Source organism: Mercenaria mercenaria, chromosome 2 (genome assembly GCF_021730395.1).
Source record: "Mercenaria mercenaria strain notata chromosome 2, MADL_Memer_1, whole genome shotgun sequence".
Taxonomy (NCBI): Eukaryota; Metazoa; Mollusca; class Bivalvia; order Venerida; family Veneridae; genus Mercenaria; species Mercenaria mercenaria.
The window spans coordinates 85,702,394-85,721,966 of NC_069362.1; the positions used below are offsets into that span (position 1 = coordinate 85,702,394).

The window sequence follows — 19,573 nt, forward strand, 5'->3', positions numbered from 1 at the left end:
GGTGTAGAATTCTCAAAATATGTACCCGTATGGATATGTGGAAATGTTCCTGTCTATAAATGTCTTTTAAATCTTGTGTTTTCCGTAAACCCTTATAATCCTATAACGACTCACATCACTAAAATCAACAACAATATGAAACACCGATTCTTAAACATTATGAATATTTCATTGCCCATAAACACTTCACAGAATTAATATGATATACAAAACAGAACATCAGAATAGTTAAAAAGGTGTTTTTTCACAAACTACAGTTGTGCAAACATCTATAATAAGATAAGGTTGGATAAAGTACAGCTCAGGATTTGTAGGACTAGAAAAACTGTAAAAGGTGTCCACCATCAACCGGCATATGAATGCCATTAATCATTGATGCTTTATCACTGAGAAGAAACACAATGGCGTCGACTACATCAATCTCCTCTGTAAGAAAAGGAAACACAGCACATGTACGACGATATTTCTAAGCATTATAGTGTTTATTTCGTAAATACAGCTGTGTCTGACAAAAAAAATCCAAACTATTATGTCTTTATGGATGTTTGTTGTTGATAGATGACAGAAAATATAATAGAAATAGTGCGGCAGAACAGAGCCTTAATCACTTCCGTGGATGTATTACAGTAAAACATTGGAAATTTTGCATGGATTACATTCGTATAACAGGTACCTGCAAAACGTCCGTTAGGTATTCTTTTCAAAATAGTATCAGCAACCCCTGGAGCTGACCAGGCCGCCTTTCCCATTTTCGTCATCACTACCGTTGGGTTCACACTGTTAACTCTGATCTTAGATTAAAAAAGACTACTAAAAATGTTAGCTATATGCATATATATTACTTTTCATGCAGTGTTAAATATTGTGTTACATTGTATTGATAGTATGGTTGCATATTGTATTGAATATAATTTACGTACTTTTTCAAATATATAAGATTTTACATTAAAAAAGTATTTGTCTAAAACAGCTTTAAAGATTGTACATTACATTGGCAAATGATTTATAATGATGGACACTATATAACATGATATTTACATTTATAAACGAGTAAACTGAACCAAAATGTGTCGAAGTGTAGAATTTCGTAGTGTCATTTTTAAGTTTTGATATACCAGTGTCACAATAAATCAAACGATTAAATTTATGTACAAAACATGAAATACATGTTTAACCTGATGAGGGCCAAATTCCAATGCCATTGTTTTTGTCATCATATCTAATGCTGCTTTTGTACAACCGTATGTCCCAATAGAATGTACCGCATTGATTCCTGCGATACTAGACACGTTCACAATTGCACCACCCGTTTGTTTCTCGACCATACATTTAACAACAGCCTGTAGGAAAGATAACGTAAACAGTTTCATAACATATGTTCCAATTAGTTTTCCAAATTTAGTTTTTTCATCATTACGATCTTAGAATTTGATTTTGTCATGTTGTTGTAATTACAAATAGCATCTATGAATTAATCTTAACAAAATTCTTATAGGTAAGGGGAGTGTCTACTAGAGACTACAGTACTTAAATGTATTTTAACATAAAACTAAATTGTATGCAAGAATGCTGCAAAAATTGTTTACTGTGGAAGGCCTACCTGAGATATATTAAATGCAGCCTTTACGTTCGTGTTGTATATACTGAATCGAAAGAAGGTAATACAGTGTTAGCTTGCAGTGTAATGGATACAGTCTAGAAACAGATGATAAAAGTTGTGGCCATGCTAAGGCCTATTATGTAACTTGCACCAAACACTGATTTACTGTAGATTATTAATTACAAACATAGCAATAAATTACAAATGATTATAATGAAAATAAATGATTCACCATACAGAACAGTGGTGTCAGTTCTTGATCAGCTTGATCGGCTTTACCGAAGACGTGTTTACTTAAGTTAAATCAGACAATATCTCATTATTATTCTGCAGGTATTACTTCAGGGTATGCAGTCATATTTTGTTCCTCTATCTCTGATTCATGTGGGGAAGTTTGCAGTTACTTGCGGAAAACAGGTTTGTACAGGTGCAGAATCCAGGAACACTGGTTAGGTTAACTGCCCGCCGTTACATGACCGAAATACTGCTGTAAAACGGCATTAAACACAAAACAAACAAACAAACAAACAAACATTTTGTTTTTCTTCACAAACTGATAATTATGATTTATAACCGCCTTGAACAAGACGCTTTTACTGTCCTACGACTCATGATAAGTTGAATAATCCAACAGAAGTTACTTACTAATCAAAGTCTTCCTCTTTAATTTCAAGATATGGTTTCTTCCTATCTACTGCGGCATTATTTACCAGCATATCCACTAGACCAATATCCTCTATCAGTTTTCTTGTACTGCTCCATTCACTTATGTCTTGAGTATGGATTTCTATTGATGAATCCTGCAATCACAAGAATATGTTACTTTGTTAATAAAACTCTATCTATCGGTTTTGGAAAAATTACTCATTATTTAGTCATCATTTATTAAGTATCTATCTAACTGATCACTTCACATTCACAATTCATTTCATCAAGTCTTCCAGATATCAAAGAAACTATATTGTATTTTTAGAATGTAGATAGTGACAACATTTATGTGAACATTCTTGCTTCATACTTAATATTAAAGCGACTACCCCATACATTGTGAATTGTATTTTTCTTTTTTAAAAATATCACCGAAAGTCAAAATGGCACCACTATTTCATACATATACATGAAACTAAATGATTGATAAGTTTCCAGTTTCCAGACTTACAGAAACATTCAAGTTTTCCCACGCATTTTTATAAACCGTTACAACGCTTTAGTTTGTAAACATTGGCTTTATTTTGTAAACATTGATATAAATATAGAATGAGACGCGACATTATTTTATGACACTTACATCACGTGGGCAGCAAATAATACACTGTGCACGCGTTTATTATGCTTCTTATAATAGAGCGGTTAAGTATCTATAGGTATAGCACAGTATTGTGTCGTTTTTGATTAAAGAATAAACAAACAAACAAAAACAATAAGTAGCACTCTCGTTTAAAGTGAAGATATACGCTGGATATCGAAAGATGGCTTGACGGCGTTGTAGATGAAATTTGAAAAATAAAATAAGGTTAGATGCAGTACTCGAACAATCAACACCGAGACTGGCAGGTAAACGATTTGTCCGCGCAGCTACTTGCAAATGCGATATAAGTTGAATTATAAAGTAATTTATCATGCAACTACTATGCAAACTGCAAAATGCCTGATATCACTTTCTTGATACCTTATTTTGATATCAGGTCATTGAACTGATATCAAAATTAAGCACCTCCCATATTGATGGACTAATTTGAATGTTCAAGTCCGTAAACTATGAATTTATTAATTTCTGCTTCAAAAGTCAACCTTTACGAGATAAGAGATGAGGACATATATTGTTCTAGTTAGGTTGTATGAGTTTCATGATAAATAGAATAACATACAACTGTCTTTTGATATCAAAGTTATCAGGCTCGGCAGATATGGACGGAAAGGATTCGGTTCCCTCACCCCTTCAAGTTCAATGCTAAGCATGCTCGGATCCAAGGAGGGACTCCCTCCCCAACCGGAAAATCCAAAAAAGAAAAAGAAAAGAAGAGAAGAAGGGAAGAAAATAGTTTTTCGAAAAGGCAACAATAGGACCGCATTCAAATGTTGTGTGACTGCTGCTGCATACGACCTTGACGTAATTCATATTTATATTAATTATCTCAAAGAAACAAAGAATTTTACATTAAAGAAAACTTAATCTTAAGTTAACTGGTGAGTTCATAAAAACGTGAAAATAAAAGGTACATTAGTTAAAAAATTGCAGTGGAAAATGTGTTTTTAAGCTCCTAAAATGCCTCAGAATGCAGGAAATTAAGCTCTGAATATCAAAATTTTCCAGGGTGAGGGGGGTGGGGGGAGGGGATACCCCGGACCCTTTAGCTGTTCGGCTACTTTTGTATTTCAGCATGTTCAACAAAAACTTATTGGCAACCCTGACTTGTAAACGGCTAGCATCCGCACATTCAAGTCACATCAAATTATTAAGTGTATAAAGACACATGTTTGTCATAGTGAGGGTTCGATCGGACCCCCTCTGAGAAAATTGGATGGATTTGCGCATGCTAAGGACAATAGTGTCCTGCCTTCGTTTTATATTATTGTTTTATGTAGTTACATTTTCAAAACGTCAAAACTACGCGATACCTATACTCATACGCTCTATTGATTACTAGTATCATTTTCTCACTGTCACCTGATGTTTGCAAGGTAGTCGCTGAAGGCCTGGGATTCCGTATCATTACTAACCGGAAAAGTCCTATCAGAAATGGTACACGAATGATTATATTTTTTATTTATTAGGAAAACAAAGATTTTGGACAGTGTTCTATGAAAAAATACATTATTAGAACAATAAATATGCCACTTAAAGGTCAATATAGGTAAACGTTTGATTTTATAAATTCTCACACCACGATGTGGGGGTTAGTCACTTTAAAAGCATAATACACTTGAGAAAATGAGTCATCTGCAGAAAAAAATGTGCAAATATTAGACTCATTCTAATGACAATATTCTTGTCCTCGTGACAATCTTTTGGATTTAACAGAGCTTTAATGGTTTCGTATGTATTCTTGGGAGAGATTAATTACACAACGAAACGCTTCAGACGCGTTTTAAAAATATTCATTTGGTGATTGGTCAAATGTATTACTCTTTCAATGGAAATATTTGATATCATTTTCTTTGCGGTACATCAACTGAAATGTACCATTTTCCATACCATTAGCTATTTCTATTCTGCAATGGCGTACATTAAGCTTTCCTTATAAATGCTCTACATTTCTAACTAGTACCATCTTAACAGATAATCAACTGACTGGCACAGTGAGGATAATGAAAGATGCCCTATCTTCTGATATAACTTATTCTAATTAAAGCATTCGCCTTCTAACAAGATTTTAATTGGAAGTAAAACCGTTATATATGAATTAATGGGTACATTTTTATAATTTAAAATATGATATTTGCCTCAAGTTTCAAGTTGTCTAAATCCTCCGTAGTTCTACTTATTGCTATTACTTTAGCTCCTGATTTTGCCAGCTTTATGCACAGTAGCCTTCCAATCCCTGAAACAAAACAATAAAACTATAAAACAAATGTGTTTTATGTTTCAAAACATATCGTAGAAGATCTTAGTATTGGGAGGAAAATACCGAAATTATTCTTGCCAAGTCAAGATATCTTTCCTCATGTGACCAAATAAAGACAGCGGAAAATTTCAGTTTTTTGACACGGTTAATGCATAACAGGTCTTAAGAATATACTGTAGACACATTGTGAGTGATATGATGAAATATTCATTTAGCCAAAGGTCTTGTAATGGCTCCCGTATATGTTCAGATACATTAAAAGGTGCGTTACTTATATCGATTAGTGTCATTTATATTTATATTTTACAATGTTTTACATCAAGTCACGACCAAAGACATCAGTAGAATATCCATTTTGTTTAAAATGAGAAAAACTGATGAGAAATATAAACAGTAATACTCCTTATTTTATCATTTGTACCAGTTAAGCGACGATATATCTTGCAGTATTCCGGTTTACGCCGCATAGTAAAATAATGAGTGCAAAATGACCTCCAATATTCCTAACTAAATACAACATTTGTCACTCTGAGTATCTGCATTTGTAAAACATATAGCTGAACAAATGTCAGTGTTGTCATGGTGATATATACATGTTATAAGTCTATTTAGAACCCAAGATAATAGTATGTTTAATGCATGCCTTTGCCCGCTCCTGTAATGTAACAATAACTTGTTTTCCTTCAATTTATAACCAATATAATAGAAAGTTTTATGCATACCTTTGCCCGCTCCCGTAACAATGACACGTTTTCCTTGAAAATAGGGATCCATTATTTTGCCAGATGAAATATTATTTGATTCTTTTTGCAAAGAAACATTGAATTACATTTTGTAGGTCAGGACCGTGTTGTGCTATCTGATATGATTGCAGATAAATGTGCAACGAGGTCATAGCATATAAAATGTAAACATTGAACTTAGTTTACAAACGGAATGACATAGATTTAAACATCACCACAAAAGTCTACGTTCTATCTCGTTTTATACACAGCAATATCAAATATTACATTGTAAGAAGAAGGGAAAAGGGACCTTCAAGTCTTGTACCAGAAAAAAATCGTAGCTTCAGCGTAATGATAAAAGATTTCTTGGTCAGTTTCGAAAGAGTCGTAGTTTGAATTGGGTTATTGTGTACAGGGATGGTAATAAGTGAATGCGCTGGCATCACCTATCTTGATGGGGAGAGCGTTCCATCTTCTAGAGGAGTAGTATATGCAAAACTAAAGCTGCCAAACTTGATGGTTTGAGCCATTTGCTCCTATTCGGTGTGTATAACTCCGGCATGTCCTTAATTGTAGGAGTGAGTCTGTGTGTTACAAGCGTAGCCAAGGAAACTTCAGTATCGGGGTAATATGGCTGTGGCGGGGACGTCCTAGTTACAATGCTGTTTTGTACTTCCAATGTTAAAGTGTGTCATTTATGGTGTTAAATAAATCAGCCAATAGTATAGGCCCCTCTTTGAAAATACAGATAATTGTCAAACTGCAATCGGTTTGTTTGTATGAGTTAAATTTAAACGAGCTTTTGGATTGATTTAATACAAGTAGGAAATGGCACTGGAGTCCTTGCTGCATGTATTATGTTATCAATATCAAAATCTTTTGTCACTGGTGTCACCCCGGTATTGATGTACTTCCGGGTCGGTGTATTCAAGGAAAAAGTTCTTTAAAATTGTGATGTCCCCAATAATTTCCAAGTGTCAATTTACTTTAGTAAAACAATGTTTGAGTCCAAACGTAGAACTACTCGACGCTGTTCCCAAGTGTCCGGTCAAGATGAGCAGGCGGAAGGGAACCAGTCACGTGGAGCAGTCTACAGAGGTCAAGTCACGTTAAGCAGGTTACAGAGAATCAGTCGCGTTGGACAGTCAACAGAAGTCCAGTCTTGTTGAGCCGTCTACAGATACGCAGTTATGTTAAACAGTCTACATAGGTCTAGCAGCGTTGAACAGTCGAGGGTCACAATCGCGTCTACCAGTCTTCAGCAGAATTATGTTTTTCAGATGTAGGGGTAAATTTAAGACCCATCAACAAGACACTTTTTTCAACATCATTAAGTTTAAGATTAGAAAAAATTACCCCAACATCTGAAAAACATAATTCTGCTGAATTAATTAATGACATGGAGGAATTTTTTCGTAAAATTAGATTAAATGAATTTTTGAGAATGAAGTATGTACAAACAATTCTTTAGTTAAAAATAAGTCAAATTTTATGCCTCCAAGTGGACGCAATGAAAAACTAGATACATATATAACAACAACCAAAACAATGTGTTTAAATATTTCTAATTCATTTCCTATTAGATTTTGACTGCAGATCTAGCACATTTTATGGTTTACCAAAAATTCGCAAAAGCACTTTAATTCAAAACATTTGTAAAAATATTAATTCTGAATACATTGAGGTGGTAGATCCTCAAGATTTAAAATTTCGTCCAATAGTAGCTGGCCCTAACTGTGAAACAAGTCGCCTTAGCTGCTTTTTAGATATTTTACTTAAACCATTTCTAAATAAAGTACAAAGTTATTTAAGGGATAATATAGAATTCCTTAATTTTTTACCTGAAACAATGCCAAAAGACACTATATTAGTTTCATTCGATGTTGTTAGTTAATATTCTAACATTCCACATGAATTAGGTCTAGAAGCCATATCATTTTGGTTGAATAAACACCCTCATTTACTCCATGAGAGGTTCAATAAACACTTTATTCTTGATGGTTTGAAAATTGTTTTAAGTAATAACAATTTTTCTTTTAATTCTTTGTTTTTTAATCAAACTAAAGGCACAGCTATGGGCACAAAAGTTGCACCTACATATGCCACTTTGGTCCTTGGTTTTTTGGAAGAACAATTATATGAAAAAGCGAAACAGGTAAAGGATGAATAATTTGCTTATTATATCATGGAACAGTGGAAAAGATACTTGGATGATTGTTTTATATTTTGGAAACTATCATTTGAAGATTTAGAACTTTTTGAAAAAATGCTGACTTCACTTCATAAAGATATAAGTTTTAAAAAGCAACAGAGTGCCGGTAGTCTGCCATTTCTGGATATTTTAGTTATAAAAGAAGGGACAGTAATTTCCACAGATATTTACTTTAAAGTTACTGATTCTAAACAACTCTTAAATTTTAAGTCTTGTCACCCTAAGCACACTAAAACTAATATTCCTTTTTCTTTAGCTCGTAGACTGTGTACTATTATTTCGGACAAAAATATACTTAACACAAGATTAATAGAATTAGCTTCTAATCTGATTAAAAATAAATACCCAGTACAAGTTATAAAAACAGGAATCATAAAAGCTATGCAAATACCTAAAAGTACTTTATTATCAGTAAAGGAAAATAAAGAAGAAAAAATCACGCCATATATTTCTACATTTAATCCTAAAAATAGAGAATTATTTGGAATTATAAAAAATAACATGGAAATTTTAAATTCTGATTCCACCATGAAGAAAATAATAGATAATACCAAATTAATCAAGTGCAAAAGACAATTACCCAACCTTAAACGTATTCTTGTTAAATCAGAATTTAATGAAAATGTCACCCCACCTTCAGTTAAAAAATGTAATGAACCACGTTGTGGGTTATGTAAACACATTGTAGAAGGTTCTACTTTAAAATTAAATAATAAAATTTTTCATGTAAAAGAAAACATGGATTGTACTGTTCAAAATGTTCTGTATGTTTTGATTTGCAATGGATGCAAAGAGTTTTATATTGGTCAAACAGGTGATAAATTAAGAAACAGAAGAACAGTTCATGATCAGCAAATAAGAGACCCATCAACAAGACAATTGCCTGTTAGTGAACATTTAGATCTATGCTCTAAAATGGACCCACAGTATTTAATTTGTCCTTTTTATAAGTTTCATAATAATAATGTTTCAGCTAGGTTGTCTAAGGAACGTTACTTTTTTGATATATTTAAGCCAAAACTAAACAAATATTGATGACGTCATAAAATAACGTTGCATACACATGTGTACACATGTGACGTTGCGTAGCAACTACACATTTTTTTATATGTCTGCCCTGATGATTATGACAGAAATACAGATAGAGGAAACCCTTTGGATGTTTTTCTTTTTTATTACTTGTTTTAAAGTTACTGATTCTAAACAACTCTTAAATTTTAAGTCTTGTCATCCTAAGCACCTAAAACTAATATTCCTTTTTCTTTAGCTCGTAGACTGTGTACTATTATTTCGGACAACTTTACTTTATTATATACTTGTCCAGGAGTAACTTTTAATATTTTCTATTATATATATATATTGTTCAAACAGTCTTATAGACCTACTGTTTTACAACATGGTATAATAAAGAAAATATACATAATTGTATCACTTGCTGAACATTTTATCCAAGATCTTTGGTGAAGATATGTCTATTATGTTATATAACGCAGTTTCCTATCTTACTATCACTGATCTGCAGTAGAGTATTGATCCAATTACAAAAACGTACACATTTGTTTTGCAAATTCAAACCTAATACAGCCTGGTGTTACTTTAACAGATAAATAGACGATGTTTAACCATTAAATGTAGCGTTATTATATTTAATGTGATAAATGGCTAGGCTATAACGTACTCTCTCGGAACACTAGAAAATAGGTAAGGGAGATTTCTAGGAAGCACAGAGCACCAAAAACACAGCCACAGAGCCACGCATTTGCATAGTGGGCCCACAACGAAAAGAAATTTCTAGGTAGAAAGCGTTTTATTTTCAGAGAGCAGTCCAGAAGCAGAGAGTTCTGATACAACACGGGCGACGTGTTCTACGAGACAATGTTTTATAGAAACAATAAGTTTGAACATCTCTATTTTATATTTTTCAAAATATGTTATTGCGTACCCTGACGGTCTCCACGTAAGTCGATTGATACCAGTATAAATAATTGAAAATCCAATCATACATCCTACAGTTTACTTAGTGAAATATACAAGGAATAAGGATAGAAGTAACGTCAATCTCCCAATAATATTTCTTTATTTCGTGACGCTACCAATGTTATGGCAAATAGTGTTGTTTATTAATCATATTACATACAACATAATCGGTATCAAACGCAGCTTACAATCATACCACCATCTACTGGCAGTATCGCACCATTGATCATCGAGGACTTATCACTCAATAAGAATATTGTGGCATTTACCACGTCTTCCTCCTCTGCAAATATAACATATTTAAATTATTAATTTCACAATAAATTCATTCAAATAGTATTCATCAAATTTTGCAGTGACTCAATCAGAGTATTGATTATTTGACAACATCACCATATTTCAGCAGAGAAAAAAAACATCTAACAGGTGATAAAAACAATCTTACATTTGTGTCTTTCCTGGATGTATTTGTTAAAACATAATACAAATGCCCATCAGAACCTTTCGTTTTATCATTTTGTTCAGCTGTGTTTATAATATGAAAAAGACTTGGAAAAATAAGTTTTAACACCATACGAAGAGGCATGGAGTCGTGTCCCCGTTGCGGTCCACATCCAAGACCTCGGTCATGTGCAACCTAAATATTTAACACCAGACCATCGCTCTCCAATGGTACTTGACTTCATTGACATGAAGCCTTACAATTCTATTACCACCTTTATAAGTTTATTCATAAGATGATATCTTGTTAACGTGTTCAATATTGAAACTAATAAAACAAATGAATTGTTAATAAAGTTTATTTTTACCGACCTGCCAATCGTCCGATAGGAATTTTTGCAATTGCATTAGCTTTCTTTACAGGATCGCTCCATCCTCGTTTACCAAGCTCTGTCAAGACAATTGTTGGGTCCACACTGTTCACTCGAATCTAAATTGTTTTCGGACATGTTTATTTTACTGTCCATCTACAAGTCTGTCTGATATTTTTCATGAGTATAACGCTTCTAGAAGTGTATAGTAGACCGAACTCGCGTGGTATCTCTACAATTATTAATTATTATACTTCTATTCTATGACAATATATACAAAGGAAAATTAATGATTGAACTCTGCAGTATTCTGCATCGCATTTAATCATGCCTGTTGCTTTCATTCAGTTATTTTTATAAAATATGGATACATACAAACCTTCTTAGGACCAAGCTCGTATGCTAGTGTCATTGCCAACATGTCTAGAGCAGCCTTGGCTGTACAGTAGCATGTGTGGTTTGGAACGACACGCATGGCAGCAATACTGGAAATATTAACGATGGCTCCACCAGTTCCACGTGAGGCCATACCCCTGGCAACTATCTGATAAAAGAGAACTTCTCTTGACGCTATTGCTTAATATTTATAACTAACACTTATTTTATAGTTACACTGTGTAGAAATATAAGTTTTCCATCACAAGTATTTAAACGTGCAATATCAATCAAAAGAATAAACGATTCCACATATTTATGTGTTGTTATTTTATTTATTGTGTTTATTAAATACTCTTTCAATATATATAATCGCAATTAATGTTTTCTAACACTGATAATAACTGTTCAACATGACATTATTAGTTTTTTGGAAAGTTTAGTTCAAAAGAGAGTAATTGTAAAGTGTTTGCCTATAGAGTAACGGCTATTGTACGCAATACTTCTTCCCATTGAAATCTATCCATTTGTCAAGTTGTGGTATGAAAGTTACTCAGTTTTATAATGATCAATGCGGACTGAGGGGAAAAAGAGATTCTTGTTACATCCGCTTGACTTAAATTTTCTTGCATACCACGCTGGGAAAGACAAGGTTATCTGTGTAGGAGATCACCTTATCTTTTCCCTAAGATAAGCTATACGTGCGCATATGGACGTCATGATTTGACATCGTGTTATGATGTCATAGTGAATGAGAGATTTTTAATATATAATATCTTTGAGAATATTGCAGTAAGAAAAATTATCTTTACATAATTGCCTGAGTAAGGCAGGCGTTTACCCAACCCTCGGGACAGCGTACATAAAAAACCTTGCTGGCGCTCGGTTTTCCATTTCACGCTGCCCCTCGGGTTTGATAAAATCCTGTCTTAAACAGGCAGTAACATAAGATCCTGATAGTCTGTTTTGCTCTTCACTAAGTATGTATAATAACTTGGTTTCATATCAACTCTGAACTCATCTGATTATGTTTCTTTTACTATTGGAAAATCGTCTTTAAAATGTATCTGTCGTTTCAAATTTTCTCTTTTAATAAACCATATGCTAGCATTTATTAATATATCTCTAAACGTGACCTGTCGTTGAATAAAGGCATTGTTTGGGAGTTCATGTAGGAAGGAATCATATCTCGAGGGCACAGACCGAGTAATATAAGAATACGCATATGAACGACAAAAATGATTTTATTTAATATCAAATCACTGTTTGAGATATATTATTTCGATTTTAGCACATCTTCAAGGAGTATTATCTACATTCTTGATGATAACCGTCAAATATTTGCCCGTTTGGTGTGATTTTCTGTCACAACGCGCCGCAAAGACGTACATTTGTATGACGCTATGACGTAAGAACTGTGACGTACAAACGATGATGTTGTTGCACAATAACACAGTTTTGTGTTATGATTAGGATTGAAAATGAACGCTTTGCTTTCTAAATTTATTGTACGAATTGAATAAAGCCATATTATACATGACTCTGGTGAAACACGGCAGAAACGCAGACTGCTTTTTTGTACAGTACTACGAACCGTATATAATATTTAGATTTTTAGCATATATTGGCTTCTTCAGAAAAAAATATATCAAACAATAAATATACATGTACGTGCATAACTTATAATATGGTAAGGGCGGGATCGAACACATTAAATGAGTCAAAATTCAATTATGTACAACAAATCTCGATATATTGGGTTTTGCGCAGTAGAAAGTAAGACGAGACAAAGCGTAAGGTTTAGCTGGAAATTAGTCATTTTTGACAGCGCGTGACTTACCTGTGTAATGTTAAAAGCAGCTCGGAAATTGATATCATGCAGACTGCAATGGAAAATAAATCAGAAGTACTTTATTAAACAAATCTTAAATTTTCATAAACTACAGACAGACTTTCTTATGAATTATGCATACATATCTAACAAATGTTAAAAAAGCCTAAAACAATTACTATGAAACAACCGTACGTTTGACATATAAATGTATTCCCGTATCTTATTTCTGTTTTCTTTTTAGGGACAAGTTGCAATTTTGGTCAATTGTATAACAAGACACGTCCAACTCCTGATTATCTTCTTTTCATTTTTAAAATCTAAATGATATCGATGTTGTGTAATCCTTTGCTGGAAGATGTATGAACAATGAACATGTGTATTTTAATACTTAGGACTTAGCCTTTGAGAATAAATTCACTGTTTTACGTACAGAAAATAAATACTTGAAATATAGATATTGTAGTTTGTTTGATTGATATGAAACATTTTACTTTCATATAAATCTACTAAAGTGTAGATGTTATGTTCTGTATTTTAACTTCCGTAAACTGACTGAGCAATTCAGCATCACTCACATAATAATTAAACAAAAGAAGAACAAACTAACTTATCTAATTCTTCCTTGGTGACGTCCAGAAAGCCTGTCCAGTTGGTGATGCCAGCATTGTTAACCAACAGATCTATTGGTCCTAATTCTTCAACAACCTTTCTGGTATTATCCCAGTCAGATATGTCAACAAAGCGAGTTTCAATTGACGGAACCTGTAAGTATTTTAAGTCGATATTTTCTCAAGTTTTATATGTTTTAGTACCCTTCAAATCAGCTGGAGTTTATACTGGCATACTTAAAATAAACGGAACAGTTTGCGTTTTTGAAATGCATCTAACTGATATTATTCTTGTTCTAATTATTGCTATACTTAATTACACGTGTATCATGTGTATGTTACCGATCACCATTAGAATACACAATTTCTTGATACACTAATTTGACGACATTAAGATATGTTGCTGTTAATTCCAATTTTCAAAGTCGCCTTCGTACATAACAAGGTCAATAATGGATCCGCTTATTATGAAAGTGCCGCCAAAATTGTAACATATATATTCATGTTAATATTTACACTTTAATGGTGACCATGATATGCACCATGAATCTGACGTTCATTAATATTTATATTGTATTTCTTTTGTTTGGATTAGGAGCGATGATTAACTGTTCGTGTCTTTAACGGATTTGAAACGTTTAAAGTAAATTGATAATTAAGTACAAGCCAGCATGAACTGTTATGTTTAGTTTTAAGTGCACGCGTGCTGGTACATTAATATTAGATTTGGGACGATACTAAGCCAAAGTATGTATATACACAAAGTAGCTTGTAAAAATACCAAAACAGATACCAATGTTTTGCATGTAGTGTTAAATGCGTAAAAGAGACACCATTTTATCAGATCGTAAGAAGGAATTCCAACTGTTTATTTTCGTATCAAACATATCAATTCTAGATTGTTTTCATTGTCAATGCATTTTTATAGACTATGATATACCACTGGCCCTACGCCAGAAACAAATATCATATTAGTACATGTTATACCCTTTCCTATGAAACTATCAGAGCCATGTTACCGAACGGAAAAATCTACTAACCCAATCAATTTTTCAACAAGCATAGTACCCATTTGCATAACTGCGCGTTTTTGGGGAGAATGGGCTAATATATTTTCACGTTTGGTATCACAGATACCGCGATTACATAACTAAAAATAAAAACTGTATTTAACAGTGTTGAATTCATCTGTCATAATGTAGTGAATATATTGACTTCTTTAAAATATTACTTATATTAAAAGAGTAAGTATTTTGATAAACACTTTGATACATTTTGTATAATCGTTCGAGTATGACACTACCTGTTTCACTAGATCATCGAGATCAGACTGTGTCCTACTAATGCCAAAGACCTTGGCACCCAGACTTGCTAGTTTTACAGCTATAGCTCGACCAATGCCTGGAATTATGACATACATGTATTTCGTATTGTAAAAATTTCAACAGAATTGTGTATGTTTTTCGTTTTTGTTGCATGGAATACATATCCGAATGGGAGGTCAGAATACAAATATACTGTCCTTATTTTTACAATATTTGGTTCTTTAAACTAGCTTAAATATCTAAAAACGCATTATCTACTATTCATGAGACATCTACACTAGAAAATGTATTCAAAAGTAAAAGAAAAATGATATACAACAGACATCCTACCTGACTTTACTGGCACAAAATGATATACAACAGACAGCGTACCTAACTTTACTGGCACAAAATGATATACAACAGACAGCGTGCACAAAATGATATACCACAGACAACGTACCTAACTTTACTGGCACAAAATGATATACAACAGACAGTGTACCTACCTTTACCCGCACCCGTAACAAGTGCTCGTTTTCCTTCAAAACTTTTGTCTTCCATTTTTATATAAAGTTTAGATTGTTTCTTAATTCACAAAACTAAAGCAAGTAATGATAAAACGATGTGTTACAATTTTAAATTAACTCTTATCAGTAAGGTCAGAATTTACTTTGTCAGAATATAGAATGCCTTTTAATCAACTGAACGATGGATGAATAACATTATGTGTGTTTAATTAAAATCGCTTTAAGTGTAGTACAACTGTAATGACGAATGTCCTCATTATTTACAATATTTTATAGCAATTGGTTAAAAAAACAGCACTAAAATTTGCAAAGGCGATTGGCATTACAGTAGTCACAATTACACCGAATTACTTCATTTTCGACGATAACCTTTACAGTGTATTTGTGGCCTTGCTTATTGTATTTGAATTCTTATTCTCCTCTATCTCACGGCACATTATGTATGACAAGGACAAGATTATCATTTTCAGGTCATGGTTTTACATAAAGGAAGAGAGGTTATGTACAGTTCAAATGTTTACTTTATATCATAATGCCATCTTATTTGATATTAGTACCTCACCAACACTGTAAGAGGTGGACGTAAAAGCCTAAATAAGATTTGAAAAAAACAAACACAAGCAAATTTCATCGCAAATGCACCTAAACAAGTGCAAAATTAATCTAAATTCGTCTCAGTGGTTATGACTTTCTGTTTAAATGCTTCTTAAAAACAGTCAGAATGTGCCGATTATGATTAAAAAAATTAAGGTAGTTCATTCGCCACTTTTCACCCAAAGGAAGTGGATAAAGTCTGGCTTGGCAATAAAAATACTCGTGCCGACATGGACCTTGGTCTTTCTGCCTGTTTCGCGGGATATGTGGTTTCCATTGCCAAGCCGAACTCAGTCCACTGACAATGGTAGAAAAAAAATGCAAGAGAACTACGTCTTAATAATTCCATTTTAGGAAATGTGTATATCATTTCTGCACCTGTAACGAATAATAACCCTTTCACGCTTCCGTAGAATCAACATTTATTACACGAAATTCATTTTGAAATTATTTCTGAAATGTCTAAGTCTGCAGCAGTACGGAAATATCTTACATCAGAGGCATACACTGACAGGTTCAGACAACATCAAAAACGTCCTTTTGAACGATTTGATGAAGTTCCAAAAACACTTGCTCCGTTACGGATTCCTGTGCGATTTGTGTGTATTCCGAGATCAAATATTTTTTCGTAGATAAAAAGCTGACATGTCGTGCTAAAGCCAGGGTATTTCAACCTGGCTTTCAAATCGTCAGAAAGTTGTAAAAATGGACTCCCCATTAGCCAAAAAAAAAAAAAGAAGTCCATGCGGAAACAATAAATTTCAATAACTAGATAGAGCCCCTTCCAAATGGCATATATCTTTGTCGTTCTTAACAATATCGCCGCCTAAATCCAAAATGTTCAACCTATCAATTTGTGCTTCCAACAAAAATTAGGTATAAATATTCAAATCATCGTGTTTTTACATGCCTCCTGATTGAACGAAAAATGAATAGATAATTTCTTTTGATCTTGATATTCAGCTTTCAAAAAGAGATATACATTCAATATTAAGAGATAAAAACATCTTCATTGATTAGTGTTCACTATTTGGACAGTTGAATAGCTCATTGTTGCGGACAAACCACAAAATACTAAACGCGGGCAAAACATTTCTGTAAAGTGCGAATGTACGACTAAAGGCTTTTAGTGGTTTCCACTTTTTTTATTTTAAAAGGTAGAGTTGAGTAAATTGAATGGACAGGTGCATATATTTATTTTTTAATATATGGAGATCCGACGCTATAAAATGTTTTCAAGCTAAAATTCAGGATGTTTCAGATCACTTGTTTGCCTTGATAAATCCTCTTTGTTCCTCAAAGTATATTTCTCGATTCAAAAAAATATGTTATTCTATGGAGAGAAAAAAACACAACATTACGCTGCAAATGATGAAGCAACACCAGAACTAAACATCGTTATTTGTCTTTGAAACGTCATGGCGTCCTTCGTGAAAATAACTCTCCCCGACATGTTTATTTTTCAAATGTTGTCCATTAATAAAAGAACAAGACATATTGCTCCCAATTAACTGCTCTCCAGTACCTGTACATAAAGTTGAATGAAACGTACCAACAATAAAGTTCAATGGGTGACTTTCTTCATGTATTGCGAAACGCTCATGACATTGTATATCGTGTATTACATAAAACCAAGCAGAAAGCAAATTTGCCAGTCAGAAATATTTTTCTTTTCGCCATGAAATCATTATTGTGCCAGAGACAAGACTGAAGTACCTCGATTACGCCGATTTGTAATAGCGGTAGCTTGTGACTCTTTAAATGGACCATCAGAGGAAGAAACTAGAGTCATAAACTCGGTCCACCCCGCATTTTCCCACAGTATAGAGGATTTGAAATAACTGTCTTGTATGTATACAGCTTCATTAACTTATAACATGTTATAGACTTGCATAATATTGAGAAAAAATGCACACAATGGCCATTTCCCATGACAATGATAACTTCACAACGAAACAAACGGCATAATTTTTTATCAGTGAAACAATACAAACGCATTTATTGTCTTTTTGTTAAAAATAACGGATGAAAATTATAAAAAATAAGCTAGACAAACATGTTTGTAATTTGATAACCATACATTAAACGAGTATTCAAATTTACGCCATTGGTGTATAGGAAAATAGCAAATATACAAATTTAAGTAAATGATAACTTACATTTTAGATAATTATCGATGTTTGATTCTATTTTCTACTTACCAAAATTGATTGATTTTACAACATGCGTTCCATGCTACTTTTGCACCATAAAACGGTGTTTTCTTTTATAGGTGCATTAGTCAGTTGTATAAACTGATACTGGTTCCACACATACAGTTCCGCGTTATAAAATGTGGCGTCTAAGTCGATCAGTTAAGTGGCACGTGGAGGCAACATGATCTGTGAGACAGTCTCTTAGTAACAGGTGCAAAATGTCTAATTCTAACTATGATTGCTTCAAACAATCAGTAGACTCACTGACCCAATATCTACCATTTAAATATTAAGGCCGCCCCAAAAGCGTATGCGTAACAAACAAAATCAACTTATAAAATTATACTCCTCCACACGGGCAAAACAACGACATTTCAGGTAATAACAATCCTGAATTTAGAAGGAACATAAATTCTACGATTCTTGTGTGATAATTCACAAACATTGAAAATAATTTGCCGGTGCTGAATAGTTTATATACAAAAATAGAGAAAAGTGGAAACTTCTCAGGTCGCTCAACACGACAAAAACGAAAATGTTGCAGGTTCGGGTTGATTGAGCCTGTTCATGGACGGTAGTGGAAATGCATGCTACCGTCCACGCCCTCTAGCCCCGGGTTGAGCAGTACTCAACATTTACACATGCTAAAGGTACAAAAAGCAATTTAGAGACATCCGCAGATGTATTCAAACGGCGGTGAACATGGAACCTTCGATGATACACGTGTTGAGGCGTGTAATTCCATGAAGAGCGGCGTTTGGTCCCCAGATAAAGTAAAGGGTTTGCCCCAAACGAGAAAACAATGGGCAGAACTAAACAAACTGGAAATTAGGAAGGGGATCTGAGGTTATGGAGCCTGCGTATCACAGGAACTGTCAAAAGACAAAATTAAAAAGCAGGCACCATATCCAAGTCAAAGCATAGCAAAAATTCCTTCTAGGACACATCTGTATAAATATATATTGATCATCTTGTAAAATTCTGATTGCAATGTCTGTTTTAAATATTGGTCATCAGTGTGTGGAACTTCAGGATTGGACACAAGGACAAGACCATTCTATCTTATTGACATATCTTCGCTTAATTTTTTCTATTTGACATTCTAATGTCTAGGTTCTCGCACACAACAAACCAAGTGGTCATTGAGCAAGTAATCATGGCTATAATTTAGTAGTATCTGTCCTAAATCTCCGGGCATTGTGACAAATAGGAAGTTTGACATGTTCCAGCAATGCCACTTT

At 33.6% G+C, this 19,573-nt stretch overlaps 2 protein-coding genes across 2 annotated transcripts; both read right to left on the minus strand.

The window, feature by feature from the left end:
* Positions 1-147: 147 nt before the first annotated feature.
* LOC123564480 (L-xylulose reductase-like) lies at positions 148-6,767 on the minus strand. The gene is made up of 7 exons (XM_045358115.2): positions 5,889-6,767; positions 5,045-5,142; positions 2,246-2,400; positions 1,601-1,643; positions 1,176-1,340; positions 674-791; positions 148-426 (listed from the first exon to the last, which is right to left on the minus strand). Exons 1-7 carry the CDS (start codon positions 5,938-5,940, stop codon positions 317-319), a joined length of 741 nt encoding a protein of 246 aa, XP_045214050.2. The 5' UTR covers positions 5,941-6,767; the 3' UTR covers positions 148-316.
* Positions 6,768-9,707: 2,940 nt separating this feature from the next.
* On the minus strand, positions 9,708-15,880 carry LOC123562875 (D-erythrulose reductase-like). The gene is made up of 8 exons (XM_053527043.1): positions 15,523-15,880; positions 15,013-15,110; positions 13,709-13,863; positions 13,007-13,150; positions 12,657-12,682; positions 11,272-11,468; positions 10,894-11,011; positions 9,708-10,363 (listed from the first exon to the last, which is right to left on the minus strand). The coding sequence occupies exons 1-8, from the start codon at positions 15,575-15,577 to the stop codon at positions 10,254-10,256; spliced, it is 903 nt and encodes a 300-aa protein (XP_053383018.1). The 5' UTR covers positions 15,578-15,880; the 3' UTR covers positions 9,708-10,253.
* Between the last annotated feature and the right edge of the window lie 3,693 nt (positions 15,881-19,573).

Excerpts from the sequence above, each read along its gene's own strand:
- LOC123562875 (XM_053527043.1), bottom strand. The coding sequence starts at position 15,577 with ATGGAAGACAAAAGTTTTGAAGGAAAACGAGCACTTGTTACGGGTGCG. Across the intron at positions 15,111-15,522 it reads TGTTACGGGTGCGGGTAAAG|GCATTGGTCGAGCTATAGCT; the intron begins GTAGGTACACTG and ends TCATAATTCCAG. Across the intron at positions 11,469-12,656 it reads CGTCATAGCGTCATACAAAT|CAATAGCGTCAAGAGAAGTT; the intron begins GTACGTCTTTGC and ends ATAAATATTAAG.
- LOC123564480 (XM_045358115.2), bottom strand. The coding sequence starts at position 5,940 with ATGGATCCCTATTTTCAAGGAAAACGTGTCATTGTTACGGGAGCGGGC. Across the intron at positions 5,143-5,888 it reads TGTTACGGGAGCGGGCAAAG|GGATTGGAAGGCTACTGTGC; the intron begins GTATGCATAAAA and ends GTTTTGTTTCAG. Across the intron at positions 427-673 it reads ACCTAACGGACGTTTTGCAG|AGGAGATTGATGTAGTCGAC; the intron begins GTACCTGTTATA and ends CTTTTCTTACAG.